The 15,937-nt window shown below is 40.2% G+C and overlaps 1 protein-coding gene across 1 annotated transcript in view; it reads right to left on the minus strand.

Moving 5' to 3' along the window:
• The window catches only part of Map7d3 (MAP7 domain containing 3), a 27,810-nt gene extending 15,597 nt beyond the window's left edge, over positions 1 to 12,213 (minus strand). The window contains exons 1-6 of the mRNA XM_031364090.1: positions 11,934 to 12,213; positions 8,104 to 8,196; positions 7,936 to 8,013; positions 6,494 to 6,657; positions 4,899 to 5,007; positions 3,188 to 3,283 (exon numbers count right to left, since the gene is read on the minus strand). Coding sequence (XP_031219950.1) covers positions 3,188 to 3,283; positions 4,899 to 5,007; positions 6,494 to 6,657; positions 7,936 to 8,013; positions 8,104 to 8,196; positions 11,934 to 12,162 — 769 coding nt within the window. The 5' untranslated portion in view covers positions 12,163 to 12,213. The remainder of the gene's footprint in view (positions 1 to 3,187; positions 3,284 to 4,898; positions 5,008 to 6,493; positions 6,658 to 7,935; positions 8,014 to 8,103; positions 8,197 to 11,933) is intronic.
• Positions 12,214 to 15,937: the final 3,724 nt, after the last annotated feature.

A 15,937-nucleotide genomic window follows, 5' to 3' on the forward strand; every position in this document is an offset into this window, starting at 1 on the left:
TGGTCTACAGAGTGAGGTCCAGGACAGCCAGGGCTACACAGAGAAACCCTGTCTCGAAAAAACCAAAACCAAAACAAAAAAACCAAAACTGCATTAAAGTGGGACATGATGAGTACAGACACAAACATTCATTGGGAAGTTTCACACACAAATACAAGAATTATTACTAACAATAGAATTGTCATCCGACTGCACTAAACTGTTGGATAGCTGAAGAAGTGGGAAAGGCCACCACATAATACAGAAGGAAGGCCCACGGGACATAGAAGGATACACACACACACATACACACACAGACACATACACACTCACACACACACACATACACATACACATACACACACATACATACACACATACACACAGACACATATACACACACATACACACATACACACACATACACACACATACACACACACATACACACACACACTCACACACATACACACTCACACACACATACACACAGACACATACACACACATACACACACACTCACACACACTCACACACATATACACACACACACATACACACACTCACACACACATACACACACATACACACACAGACACACACACATATACACACACATACACACAGACACACACACATATACACACATACACACACAGACACACATACACAGACACACATACATACACACACAGACACACACACATACACACACATACACACACACATACACACACATACATACACACACACAGACACACACAGACACATACACACACATACACACACATATACACACACACATACACACAGACACATACACACACACACTCACACACATACACACACTCACACACACATACATACACACATACTCACACACACATACACACACATACACACACACATACACACACTCACACACACATACATACACACATACTCACACACACATACACACACATACACACACACAGACACACACACGCATGCACACACACACATACACATATATATGTACATATATTTATATTGTATATGTATATATATGTATGTGTATATATTGTATATGTATGTATATATATGCATATAGATATATAGATATATACATGTATATCTATATATATGCCATATCCACTGACAAAAATTCACTGTCAAATGCAACCTCGGATTGAATAAAACTCTCTTGCTAAAAGTGATTTTTTTTAAATCAATATTTTGCTCCAATAATCTTTGTATTTATAAAGATCCCTAGCACAATTGCGTTTCTTCCCAAAGGATTTAACCTGAGCCAGTTCACTAAAGTCTTCTGTAGTACGGTGAATTAGTGCATACTGGTTCCTTTTTATTGTACAACTTGACAGCAACTTGAAACCCCTGGGAAGATGGACCTTCCGTTAAATAACAGCATCCATGAGACTAGCCTGTGGGCATGCATGTCTTTGGGGCATTTTCTTGATTGCAGACTGATGGAGGGTTTGGTCTCCATAAGAAATGTATCTGAGCATGCCAGAGGGGAACAAGTCAGGAAGTGGTATTTCTTTATGGTTCCTGCTTCAAGCTCCTGCCTGAGTTCCTGCCTTGGCTTCCTTCAGTCGTGGGATCCAAGCTGTAAAGTCAAACAAAGCCTGTCTTCCCTAAGATGCTTTTGTTTTACCGTAGCATCAGAGAAGCCAAGTCGAATATGATAACACAATACACGAGGTACATGAAAGGGACGTGGTAGGGAGAGAAAAGTTGTCAGAAAGAAATCACTTTAAAACTAGGCAAGGGAACTGGTGCCTGCAGAATCAGCTCTCAGGAGGCTGAGACAAGAGGATTGCTATGAAGTTAAGGCCATCCTGGACTACATCAGGGCTACAGTGTAAGATCCTGTCAAAAACAGGCAAACAGCAACAAAAACAGAGGCGGGGGGTGGGGGGGGGACGTGGGAGTGGGTGATGGGCCGGGCTTCCAGATGGCTCAGCTGGGAAAGACTTGGGTTTCAGTTCCTGGAACCCACATGGCACAGAGAACTGACTCGCACAAATTTTCCTCTGACCTCCACACACATGTACATGCATACACACAATCACTAAGGAAATATAAAAATAAAGAGAACTTGAAGAAATATTTCAATAATAATTATGATTCTTGTACAAAGTCAGCAGTAAAACCATGAAGGAAACAGAGTAAAGCTTCCTTTGGAATGGAGCCAGTAATCTATAATTCCCAAATGAAAATTCGTGATAAATTTAAAGTGAATCAAAACCAGTAGTTCTTGCAAAATCAATCATCAATAGGAGGAGAGGTCCTTGGCCCTGTGAAGGTTCTGTGCCCCAGTGTAGGGGAATGCCAGGGCCAGTAAGTGGGAGAGGGGGAGGTGGCAGGCATGGGGAGGGGGGAGGCAACAGGGGTTTGTTTTTGTTGTTTTTGTTTGTTTCTTTGTTTGTTTTTTTGGAGGGGAACTGGGAAAGGAGAAATTTACATGTAAATAAAGAGAATATCTAAAATAAATAAATAAATAAACAAATAAATAAATAAAATCCCCCAAGGGGGGGGAACAGTAGTTCTTCAGTATAAATCTACTTATCATTGTCTAATTTATTTCTTCAGCCTTACTCTAGACTCCCTGTCATATGCGCATATGCCAGGAAATTTGTACCATGTGGAAAGACTTACCGTAGTCCTTGCAGTTTCTTGAATGACGTTGTTTAAAAAGTTTCTTTCATTTATGTGACTATAGGATATTTATATCACTTCTTCTTCCCCTCTCCTCCCTCCAAACCTTCCCCTATAGCGCCCCCTTCCTTGTTCTTTTTCCTCGTTCTTTCTCAGATCTCTTTTGACTACTTGTTGGGACATGCATAGATGCATAGACATTGATATGTCTTAAATATAACCTGCTCAGTTTGTATCTTACTCATATACATGTTTTCTTGAACAACTGTTCTTTTTTTAAGATTTATTTATTTATTTTATGCATATGAGTACACTGTAGCTGTCTTCAGTCACACCAGAAGAGGACATCAGATCCTATTACAGATGGTTGTAAGCTACCATGGGGTTGCTGGGATTTGAACTCAGGACCTCTGGAAGAGCAGTCAGTGCTCTTAACCACTGAGCCATTTCTCTAGCCCCCTATTGAGTAACTTTTTAAGCAACATAAAGCTGAGTTAGATACTTCTTTAAAGCAGTATTTAAGATCTATACTTAAGTAACTACTTACTAGGAGTGACATCCACGGGTTGTAAATTAGCACTGTGATATGATCGGTTGTTGTCTTTTTTACTCAGAGAGGAGCTTCGTTTATTTTCTGGTTTTCCTAAACATCAAGTGCAAAGGAATATTACTTTTCTAGAAGCTACCAAGATTTCAGGAGTGACTCCCTCACTTTATTAAGCAGTTTAAAAATCTTTTCAAAGCTGGGTGGTGGTGGCACACGCCTTTAATCCCAGCACTTGGGAGGCAGAGGCAGGAGGATTTCTGAGTTCGAGGCCAGCCTGGTCTACAGAGTGAGTTCCAGGACAGCCAGGGCTACACAGAGAAACCCTGTCTCAAAACAAAACAAAACAAAACAAAAAACCAAAAACAACAAAAACCAAACAAACAAACAAAAAACCTTTTCAAATCTTCCTTCAAAGAATTTAATTTCAAATATTATGAAGTTTACTACCCCAAACTTTAAAATTATTTGCTCATTATTTTATTTGAACTGAGAATAAAGTTATTTAGAAAATGATGAAAATCATTAGCCAGGTGGTGGCAGGAGGCACTCAGGAGAGGGGGGGATCTCTGTGAGTTCGAGGCCAGCCTAATCTACAAAGCAAGTTCCAGGACAGCCAGGGCTACACAGGGAAACCCTGTCTCAAAAAACAACAACAACAAAGGAAAACAGGTAAAAATTCAATATGGATAATATCTAATTTTGACAAGAGCAATCTTCCTAAATTGAGAAAATATAACTTTTAATAAAACCATCCATGATGGTATCTAAGAATTATGGATAATTTAATTATGATTATTTTTAAACCAAAAAAAAATATATTTGCTATAGATGTCACAAGGTAACAAACTATAAGAGAAGACAGTTGGCTTTGTGTGAATACTTCCCATTTTGTCTGAAATATTTGAGCTTAGGATACTAAGGGGTAGTCATTTAAACAAGAATTGTTTTTCTTTGAGGCTTATAAAATAAAGTACACATTAACACTATTATGACAAGTGAAAATTCTTTGAACTGTTAATGTGATGACCATAGGTGTAAAGTCACACACATTTTTCATCAACATACTTCAAGAAATAATAGAGTCACCGGGCAATGATGGCACACGCCTTTAATCCCAGCACTTGGGAGGCAGAGACAGGCGGATTTCTGAGTTCGAGGCCAGCCTGGTCTACAGAGTGAGTTCCAGGACAGCCAGGGCTACACAGAGAAACCCTGTCTCGAAAAAACAAAAAAAAACAAAAAACAAACAAACAAACAAAAACAACAAAAAAAGAAATAATAGAGTCAAGAGTTATGATGAATCAGCTGCTGCCTTTGCACTGCTGGAATTGTGAGTTTTTACTCGCACAGCAGAATTGTTTGTAAGTGGGTACTAGGAAACAAACTCAGGTCCTCCAGCTTGCAAGGCAAGTGCTTTACTGACTGAGCCATTTCTCCAGCCTTGGACTTAGTTTATTAAAAACAAAAACAAAACCAATTTAAGTATTTATCATTTTTGTGCTTAATGTAAGTATAAAGTTTAATGTGTTCTGAATTAAAACCCATTATAAAACCTGATTGGTTCTGCTTTGGCAGGCGATATAAGGTTACCCTGTATCATGTTTTCATTGAGAATATAAAGAATAGCTTGTGCCACATACAGCCTTGTACCAGTAACTGACAGTGAAAAATGTACACTAACAAATTTAAATTTAACAACTATATTACTTACCCGACTTGCCAGCGTTCATCATACCACCCTCCCACGACCACCTTTTCTGTTGTTGATCAATACGATTGCATCGCTCCATTGTACGAGACACGACAGCCTTAAATTTTTCCTATTTTTTTAAAAAAAAAAAATTCCAGACCATTTTATATGGTTATTAGATTACCACAATTTAAAGTCATGATTTAAATTGTTTCTAAAACTAACTCCATCACCACATTTCTTTTTCAAGTTTAAAATACTTGCAGACAAATTTCAATTTCATCCATGAATACTTGTGCTATCCCCAAATAACTCATTTTTGTTTTCTGGCTGCTATGTCAAGGAATTGACCATGTTTCTTTTCTCACTTTTATCATCAGAAAACTTGGAGCCAAAGTTCTGAAGCAACTGGACCATGACCGGGTAGTGTCATTTCATGCGTACTAGTCAGTCTTCTACATCACTATTTTTGTTTTCCTCAAGTTTCACTTCTGCTTGATTCCCTTCATCATTTATTTTATCATATACGATGATATATTTTATAATTGCCTTATCTTTTGTGGAAAGATAGAGGAAAAGGTCACATGCCCAGAAGTCAAAGTTGTTTATTTACTATGTTCATATCTAGTACAGCTTAAATCCTGGTGTTAAGAATTGTTTTTAAGGCAAACAATGTGTTTATATTGACCTCACGTACAACCTGAACTGGACAAGATAATAGCCATGGGAATCCCATGTCATAGTGTGGTATAGAACAAGTACCTGTTTAGAAATGAGCCCTTTGCTCAGGGGTGTATCATCCCTACAATATAATAGACTATGTTTCAGTGAGAAAATCAATTGTAGGGCCAGGGGTTTTCTGTTTCCTAATAGCAACTGTTCTAGAACAACATCATCTTTACAGTGCCAGCCCTGTTCCTCTTAGGCCAAAGGGAAACATATTAGTTTCCTTACAATGTCCATGTACTAAGTAAGCTGTGCCTGGGCCTAGCCCCCACTAGTTCTCAGGTGTTGAATTCCTTTAATCTTTCTTTTTCCTGCCCTGTCTCTGGTTCCTTTTCTGTCTACACTGATATTTGCTTCTATTCTTTCTGTTTTCTCTCTCAAGTTCCTCTTTCACTACACTGGAACTGTCTTGGACAGATGTTGTCCACCACAGATCCTCACTTACTCTGTACTGTTTCCTAATTTATGTTTGTTGCTTCTTAAACTGTTTTTAATGGTTCCTACTCTCTCAGGGAGTCACAGATCAGGTAGGTTAGGAGAAATCAGCCTGCTAGATGGGACCTGTCAGAGAGGCGGGGTGCTGGGTTTGGGGGTCTTTATACAGGTGGTAGATAATAGTTCTGAGCTAAACTCAAACCAAGACACACTGGGGGTTGCATTCTGAAGGCCAGCAGGGCTCAATGTCTGGACCTTCAAGCTTTCTCTTTCCTCCCTGAAGTTAGTGTTTAAAGGCTTGTGCTGAGGATAAGGAAAATGGAAGAAAATAGCAAGAGGTGACATTATTCCTTTCCCTTCATTATTCCTTTTCTTCTAAACACAGAAAAGAACTAAACAATATTTCAGATGTGTGTGACACCGACACTAAATGGACAAACTCTAGTGTGGCATACTTTGTCTTCTGCTTGCTTCTGTTTTCTTTTTTCTTCTGCAGAAGCTCGTCGTCGCTCGTCCTTTTCCTTTTGTTCCTTCAGTTTGCGTAGTTTTTCTTCCAATTGTTTTTCATACTGCAGCTTTGCCTTCTGTTCTTTCTCAAGCAGTTGTTTTTCCTTGCTGGCTGAAATGTTCCAAGCACATTTTCATGGTGTTAAAACCAAAAACACTTTTCCACATTATATACATAGAAGGAAAAAAATGTTACTTGGTCCCTTTATCATTCCTAAGACAACATAACCTGCTCTAGTAAATAACAATACACACATCGTATGTGTGTAAACATATTTGGGCACTAAGGAACCACTTTTCAGGGCTGAAGAGATGGCTCAGAGGTTAAGAGCACTGTCTGCTCTTCCAGAGGTCCTGAGTTCAATTCCCAGCAACTACATGGTGGCTCACAACCATCTGTAATGAGTTCGGATGCCCTCTTTTGGCCTGCAGGCATACATGCAGGCAGAACACTGTATATATTAATAAATAGATCTTTTTTTAAAAAAAAAAAAGAACCACTTTTCACAAGATGTTCACTGAACTGTCAAGAACTGGCATGCTGGGCTAGAAAGATGGCTCAGCAGTTAAGAGCACTGACTGCTCTTCCAGAGGTCCTGAGTTCAAATCCCAGCAACCACATGGTGGCTCACAGGCATCTGTAATAGGATCTGATGCCCTCTCTTTTGGTGTGTCTAGAAACAACAACAGCGTGTGTGTATGTGTGTATATATGTATGTATATATGTATATGTATATATATGTATATATATATGCATATATATATTAAAATTTCTAAAAAAAAATGCTGGCATGCCTAAGACAGATGACTCTTGGCCTATCCAAAGTAAAATTCCAAAGAAGGGAGACATGTTCTCTTGTGTTACATGAATAGACTTCAAAGTCTACCCAATGATGGAAGAGTTTGTTGTTTTACTAGTCGTATTTTCTGACTGCAACCAGAGCATTCATACCTATGCAGTAATAAAACGTTCTTCTTAACACATGGCAATCTTTCCTACTACACTACCATGAAAAAAATCACATAATATTCCACTTGAATCAATCTGAGCATTTGTCAGTTAATTTAGATCAAAGAAGAAATACATATAGTTGCAAAATGTGCACCCAAGTTGGAGAAAGTTTTAATTTATACGAAGTCCCATTTTTACTGAAATCTCAATCTGCTTGTTTCCACAACTGTCAAAGAAAGTCCCAGAATTTAATTTGCAATGACTGAAGCTAACTTAAACCACTCCTTCAACAATGAAATCAATTGGTCACGGGTTCTTTGGGGGCCTTTTTGGTGTTTTAGTAAATGGACTTATTTTAATATAATATTTTATGTAATAAAAATTATAATATACCACATAGGTAGATTAAGCAAAATGACTAAAGCCGTACATGCATACCTTCTTGCTGACGTTTCCGTTCTTCTCTGCGTTCTTTGGCTAGCTGCTGTTTGACATCATTTTTAAGGACAGAACCATCTAAAAGTACAAAAGAATAATCATCCATTAGTATGATATCAAGTTTTAAAGCTACAGCACTGATATATCAGAATATCATTGAAAGTATACCAGGTGTACATGATGACTTCTTTTTTGTAACTGCAGAAGAGTCAGTACCATGTTTACGTCGCCTTTCTTCAGCTAGTTCTTGAGCCATGGCAACTAAAACACAAGGAGATAAGGAAAAAGCCTGAGATACTGTCAATACAATCCATAGGCATGTCATCGGTGGTAAAAGATTGGATCATTTCTATGAAGTAAAGCATTACTGCCTAATCTTGGTCAAGAACAAAAAGATGGCCTAAGAACTTATTTATGTTCAACAACACTTTAATAAAGACTTGAAAGTGTAGGGTACTTGTCCACATCAAGACAATTTCAGTTATGAATAGCAGTGGCAGCACAAGAAAGAACAGGTGGGAGGCTGGAGAGTTGGCTCAGCAGTTAAGACTGCTCTTCCAGAAGTTATGAGTTCAAGTCGCACCAACCACATGGTGGCTCACAACCATCTGTAATGAGATCTGATGCCCTATTCTGGTGTGTCTGAAGACAGCTAATGTGTACTTGTATAATAAATAAATAAATCTTAAAAGAAAAAAAAAAGAAAACAGGTGGAGAAGTTAACTTAGTGATAGACGGCTTTTTAAAATACTTCAGTTACGGGCAGTGGTGGCATACAGTTTTAATCCCAGCACTTGGGAGGCAGAGGCAGGTGGATCTGAGTTCAAGGCCAGCCTGGTCTACAGAGTGAGTTCCAGGATGCCCAGGGATATTATACAGAAAAACCCTTTCTTTTCTTTTTTATTTTATTTTATTTTTATTATACCCCACCCACGCCCTTTATTTTTGTTTTGTTTTTCAAGACAAGGTTTTTCTGAAAGCCCTGGCTGTCCTGGAACTCACTCTGTAGACCAGGCTGGCCTTGAACTCAGAATCTACCTGCCTTTGCCTCCCGAGTGCTGGGATTAAAGATATGCACTACCAGACACATGAAATCCTTTCTTGAAAACCAAAACATAAAATAAAATATGCCAGACAAGATATTACAAACCAAGTATTTTTTTTAAAAAAAGAGTTTATATGAAATTGAGAGAAAAAAGTTTTGTCGAGATAAAAAAAAAAAAAAATGAAGAATTTGGGCTGGAGCCAGGCAGTGATGGCACACCCCTTTAATCCCAGCACTTGGGAGGCAGAGGGAGGCGGATTTCTGAGTTCGAGTCCAGCCTGGTTTACTGAGTGAGTTCCAGGACAGTCAGGGATACACAGAGATACCCTGTCTTGGAAAAAGAATTAAAGAAAAGAAAAGAAGAGAAAAGAAAAGAAAAAGGAAAAAAAAAGAATTTGGGCTGGAGAGGTGACTTGGATATGGACACTCACTCCTCTTGACCAGGACTCAGGTTCAGTGTTCTGCATAGACTTGGGAGTGAACTAACAATTCTAGCGGCCCTGATGCCCTCTTTTGGCCTCCACTGGCACTGCATGCTGATGGTGTTCTTACATGCAGGCAAAAACATTCATCCAAATAAAATAAAAATAAAAATCTCTTAAAAATTAAGAATTTATAGAACCAAATCTAGAAGCAAAGTATTAACAAGCAGATACTCAGAGATCGAGTTAAATATTACAAGACATTATAAATTACTCATGTCAGGTATTTTCTAGGCTGGCTATCCACTAGCTGCCTAAGTCACTTTCTGGACAAGCCTGAACCTCCCCTCTGGGTGTGGGGTGCAAACAGTTAGAGATCTGTTTAAAAAGTAGCTCATTGTCTTTCTTCTCTCTATGTAGATTGGGATTGAACTCAGACCTCTATTATGCTAAGCAATGTACCCTTCCCCCATGGAACCACACCTCCATGCCCTCAGCACCCCCAAGGTTCTATTCTGATGCATTATGAAGATGTTAGGACAGCTGGTGTTTTTATAAATATAAATTGTACCATATATATGTATATGTATGTCTTCTGTGAACAGGCAGGAAAAGTGATCAGCAAGCAGTGAGACGACAAGTCAATTGGGGGAAAGAAAAAAACTAAGATGATGTACATTAAGATGAATCCATGAACTTTCAATTCCATGGAATTCCATGAATTCTAAAATGCTCCACAATCCTGGGCAAAGGGCTTGGAGAATCCTGTTTTTCCCTTTGTGCAAAAGCAGAGCAACTATATCCCTAGGTCGGTCAAAGCACACAAGTCTCGTTATTGACTATCAGACATGACAGTTCAAGACAGATAGTTCAGTTAATTAAAGGACTAGAGGGATTGCCCTAGTGCTCACAGAATGAATGGGATTTGGGTTGTTGGCTTACATGAGGGAACGGCTACCTGGGATTCATTTTAAGGGGTAATCTTGAATGTGCCCCTGCAATTGCTCCCATAGAGATCTTACCATCGCAGAAAAGAAAACGGATTTGGTTGTAAGTCTTAGGGAGCTAACAGCTCAGATAAACTACGACCTAGTTAAATTTAAAGATTAGATTCTTCTGTGTCACTCCCTGTTTTACCACTGCACACATTACTTCTGAATGGTATAATAGCATGCATTCTTTTGAATACGTTCTCTAAAAAAAAACCAAAAACAAAAAAACAAACAAACAAAAAAACCCATAGTTTTTAAATGTTTCTCTGCTCGAGGAACAACTGATACCAGGAGAATAAATAGCTACTGAAAGATAAAGACTGATGGGAAACTGCTGAAATCTTTGTGTCCAGCAGCCATTGTTACAGAAGAGCACCCTTCCCAGTGTTTTAAATAGTAACACAAATATCAGGCTGCCCAATAAGGCACACCTTCAAGCTGTAGAAGCTGCTCAGGATTTCTGAGTCTGGGATTCTGGCTGCTAAACTAACTTTAAGGTTTCTCCGGCTCTAAAACACTGATAATCTGGCTCTTGGTCTTAGTAGCTTTGCTTCCATTTATAGGTCCCAGTCTTTGAGTAAGGTGCTCTATATTGAGAAACCATGTCTGAATTTAAACAAACAAGAAGGGAAAAGCAACAAGTTAAGTCACACAAGTACAGTTCTTTAGTATTAGCATACCAAAATGCATAGAAAACCCACTAAGTGAATATATGTACATCTAATTACAATGTAAAACTTTCTAAGGATTTTGATAGCAATCAAAGTCATTTTATTCACAGGCATATCTAGTCTTGTCAGCAAGTAGAAAGAAACCAGCAAGAAATACTACCTCCTCATACCATTTCCTGAATTGTGTGCTGCCAAAATTGTTAAGATTAATACATCCCACCAACCCTTTTTTTTCTCCCCAGACAGAAAAAGTTTGGATCATAGGACCTGTTGAAAAAATATTGCTAGGTGCGGATTCTCATTCAGTTCAGCCTAGCGGAAAAAGTCACGTGCCATAGCAAGCCAACTTTGCAAAGTCAAGTCTCTTCCCAACATTCTAAGCCCTAAGCGCCAATTCCTTCCTCCCTTGACCTTAACCTGGAAAATGCCAACAGCTTGGGATGCAGTGAAAACCCAACCTTTCGGATCCTGGCAGGGTCACCCCGAAGGGTGGATGTGCTCAGCACGGGCCAGCGCCCACTCATCCTGAGCTTTCCGGCAGGTTCTCCGGTGTCTCTGGTCCCCGACGCAGACAGGGCTGGAGTTAGGGTTTGGTGGCGCCCCCCCTCCCGGCAGTGGTCTTTGGACCGTTGACAGCACTGGCCAATGGTTTCCCCTTCATGCCCTGGTCTTCTGATCTCTCTTGCCCCAGCCCTAAGGTGTTCAGAGAGATGAGGGGGATCATAAAACCAGGCAGGACGAGGGGACTGCCCACAGAAAAGTTACAGAGCCAGGCTACTTTGCCGGTTCCTGGGGCTACATCAACCCCGCTGCCTTTGAGGGTCCCTGTCCGCCCCCTCCCGGGGGGGTCATGCTCCATCGCACTCACCCAAGCGTTCACGTAGACCCCGAAAAGATGTGCTGTTACTGGTACCAGCAAAAGTGGGGTCAGCCATCTTCAGAGAGTAGTTGAGAACCACTGGAGGTTCTTGGGCGGCAGAGCGCAGGCGCCGCCGCTTCTGCCTTGGCCTCCGCCGGGGTTGGGATCCCGGGGGGCGGGGCAGGACGGGGCTCGGGTAGTCCCCGGGCTTCCCATAGACCTTCAGTGAAGGTAGCATTAGCTCTCGGGTGCCATGTCCCTTCAGTGGCTGGAAAGCTATTAACTTTGTCTGAGGAAAGCCTTGCTTATATTGAGTGGTCTATTGTGACGCGTTCTGGGCACCAGCCAATCAGCTGCTCAGTTAGCCATTGAACGTCCTTTTCCTTTTATTACCTCTACTTAGGAAAGCTGCATCCACAAGTTCAGTTAAAAGCCGTTTGCCAAGCATCTTCTTGTCCTATGAGCATTTATTACCTTTGAAGTACTACATGAAAAGCCCAGTTTGGGGGTAGAGGATGTGAGGAGGGGAATAGATGATGTACCACTTCTCTTATTAGTTAGTAGGTATGTTAACACATGGTTATGGGAAGGCAGTTATGGTTGAGGAAGGTGCAGGAGCCTCTTTATAGGATAAGCACTTGAATGAATTCTCTGAGTCTTCAAGTGATATGGGAGCTCTAAACTGAAAAAGCTGGTACGTCAGCTACCCATCTTCTACTCATACCAAGACACTTACCACTTGCAGTAATACATAAACTTATTTAGTCCCCTGTAACCCTATGCACCACTACTGTCCCCAACGTACAGGCAAGGAAACTCAAAAGAAAATGAAAATCATTTGTCTAGAGTCATACAGTAAGTGACAGTATTAAAGTACAGACTCCAAGCATCTCACTAGAGTATGCATGTATTTCATCTTACGTGAGGAGATTTCATGAGAGTGAAGAGAGAGAAACGGGATCTGGAGGGATAGTTCAGTGGATAAGAGTAAATACAACTCTCCAAGAGGACCTTTGTGTGATTCCCAGCACCCAAATCAGATGGCTCACAACTCTACTCCAGGATAACCCAATGCCTTTGGCCTACACGGACACTCACACTCACCTGCACTGCCCCAACACATAAAATTTGAAAATAGAGATGAGGGCTGGTGAGATGGCTCAGCAGGTAAGAGCACTGACTGCTCTTCCTAAAGGTCCTGAGTTCAAATCCCAGCAACCACATGGTGGCTCACAACCACCCGTAATGAGATCTGATGCCCTCTGCTTGTGTGTCTGAAGACAGCTACAGTGTACTTACACATAATAATAAATAGTTCTTTCAAAAAAAGTAAAGATGAATCTTTTGAGAATGGAAAATAAATGTTATACCTTACAACGCACAAACATATGAAAGTCCATAAGATGACCTTTAAAGGTACTCAAAAGGCATAAACAGACCTCGTCGAAGGACACAAAATACAAATGGCCACTAAATGTTTAAAACAACTTTGCAAAATGAAAGTTATCACAAAACAGACCGCCTCTCTAGGTCTGGCCCAAATGGAAAGTGGATAGCAAATACTGAGGGGGGCAAAATCCATCAGAGCCGCAAAGCCCTGCTTCTCAGCAAGTACACGACAGCAGTTTGCAGCAGATCCATGATGGAAGCCATGATTAAAGCACACACATGCACAAACGCAAACATCACAGACAGGCAATCTGGCAAAACACATCAGCACCTCTGTCTTTTCTTATTTTAAAAGGTCAAGCCCAAATCTAGAAATGAAGGAACATTCAGACAAATATAGTCTAGCATAAAAATACCAGTATTATGAAAAACTTAGCAATTTGGGAGTTACTTTAGATTACAAGAGGCTAAACAGACCAAGTACAGTCTATAAACATTGCTGAGGACCTGGATTTAAGAGTAGCTTTCAGCCCAGGTTTGCTGGCGCACACCTTGGGAGGCAGAGGCAGGCGGATCTCTTTGAGTTTGAGGACAATCTGGTCTACAGAATGAATTCCAGGACAGCCAGGAATACACAAAGAAACCCTGTCTCAGATAATAATAATAATAATAATAATAATAATGCAACTTTCAAGGTCTCAAGGGCTGGAGATACAACTTTGTGGTAGGGCTTTTGCCTAACATTCATGAAGGCTCAGTTCCCAGCAATGAATACAAAAGAGCACTCAGAATGAAGACAACTGGAAAATTTTGAATATGAACAGCACAGTAAATAGCAGTGTAACAAGGTCAAATTTCTTAGTTGTGAAAATAATATTGTTCCCATATAGAAAAATACCTCCTTTCTCAAGAGAGAAATGCTAAAAGAATTTAGGGGTGACAATTCAATATCAGAAACATATTGGCAAGTATTTAGGGAAAAACCCACAATGAAAATATTATAAAATGTAAAACAAACCAACATAAAAACAACTCCTCCCGAGAGGCCCTTGGTCCTGTGAAGGCTCTATGCCCCACAGGGGAAAGCCAGAGCCAGGAAGCAGGAGAGAGTGTGTTAGTGAGCAGGGGTAGGCGGGAGGGAGGGAAAAGGGTTCTTTTCTTTTCTTTCTTTCTTTTTTTTTTTTTCCGGAGGGGAAACTGGGAAAGGAGATATCATTTGAAATGTAAATAAAGGAAATACCTAATAAAAAGAGAAAATAGAAAGGATAGAGGAGTGATAGGATAAAGGGGTAACAACTGCTAGTCTCAAAGGAGCTAGGGAAAGGACCAATGGAGCTGAGGGGTTTGCAGCCCCTTAGGATGAACAACAATATGAACTAACTAGTATCCTCAGAGCTCCCAGGGTCTCAACCACCAACCAAAGAGTACACATGGTGGGACTTATATGGCTCCAGTTGCATATGTAGCAGAGGATGGCCTAGTAGGTCATCAATGGGAGAGGCCCTTGGTCCTGTGAAGGTTCTATGCCCCAGTGCAGGGGAATGCTAGGACCAGGAAGTGGGAGAGGGTAGGGTGGTGAGCAGGGGGAGGAAGGAAGAAACAGGGTTTTTTGTTTTGTTTTGTTTTGTTTTCGGAGGGGAAACTGGGAAAGGAGATATCATTTAAAATGTAAATAAAGAAAATATCTAATAAAAAAAAAAAAAACTCCTCCCAAAATCTCTAGACAGATCTACACAGTTAATTTTCCCATTCTTAGAATTCTTCTACAGGTTCTTTTTTAAGGATTTGCTTATTTCACTATTTTCTGTTCAGGTCATTTGCATGCATATATGTATGAACAGCACATGAGCACATGCATGTCTGGTGGCCATAGCAGTCAGAAGAGGTCATTGGAGTTACAGATGGCTGTCCTTCAGATGGCCAGGTGCTGAGCACTGAACCCAGGTCCTCTGCAAGAGCAACAAGTGCTCTTAACTGCTGTGCAAACTCTTCAGCCAGGTTTGCATTTTTTTTTTTAAATCTAGAAATTTTAACTTCAGCTTAATTTTACACATCAACAAGAATTTGGGAATTATGTGTGAGATAGCAAGATACATAATCTTACAACGTTTATAGCGTCTTTTGTTGTTTTTTGAGATAGGATTTCTCTGTGTAGCTCTGGCTGTCCTGAAACTCACTCTGTAGACCAGGCTGGCCTCGAACTCAGACATCCAGCTCCCTCTGCCTCCCAAGTGCTTGGATTAAAGGTATGTGTCACTATCACCAGTCCGTTTATACCCTCTTAAGGCCTTAAGCCAGCCAGGATATTGAAAAGGAAGGAAAGCTAAGACATTTGCAAAGAACCAAAAGTTGACAATGTGTGAAGAGCTAGGTGGGTAAGTAAAATGTCTTGTAAGAGGTCAGAGGAATTAGAATTCAGTTGTGCTTGGGGTGACCAAAGAGGGCTTTAGGAAAAAATAGCATTTGGTCCTGAGATTGAGATGAAGGGTAAGCATGCCTTTATTCTTCATTGTAGCCAGCTGAGTGAGAGATGGATTAATCTGTTCATTTTTCAAACTCATCTAGAGAATCTGTATTTTTTTTCTTTTTTTTCTTTCTTTCTTTCTTTCTTTTTTTTTTTTTTT

The sequence above is a fragment of the Mastomys coucha genome, chromosome X (assembly GCF_008632895.1).
Source record: "Mastomys coucha isolate ucsf_1 chromosome X, UCSF_Mcou_1, whole genome shotgun sequence".
NCBI lineage: Eukaryota > Metazoa > Chordata > Mammalia > Rodentia > Muridae > Mastomys > Mastomys coucha.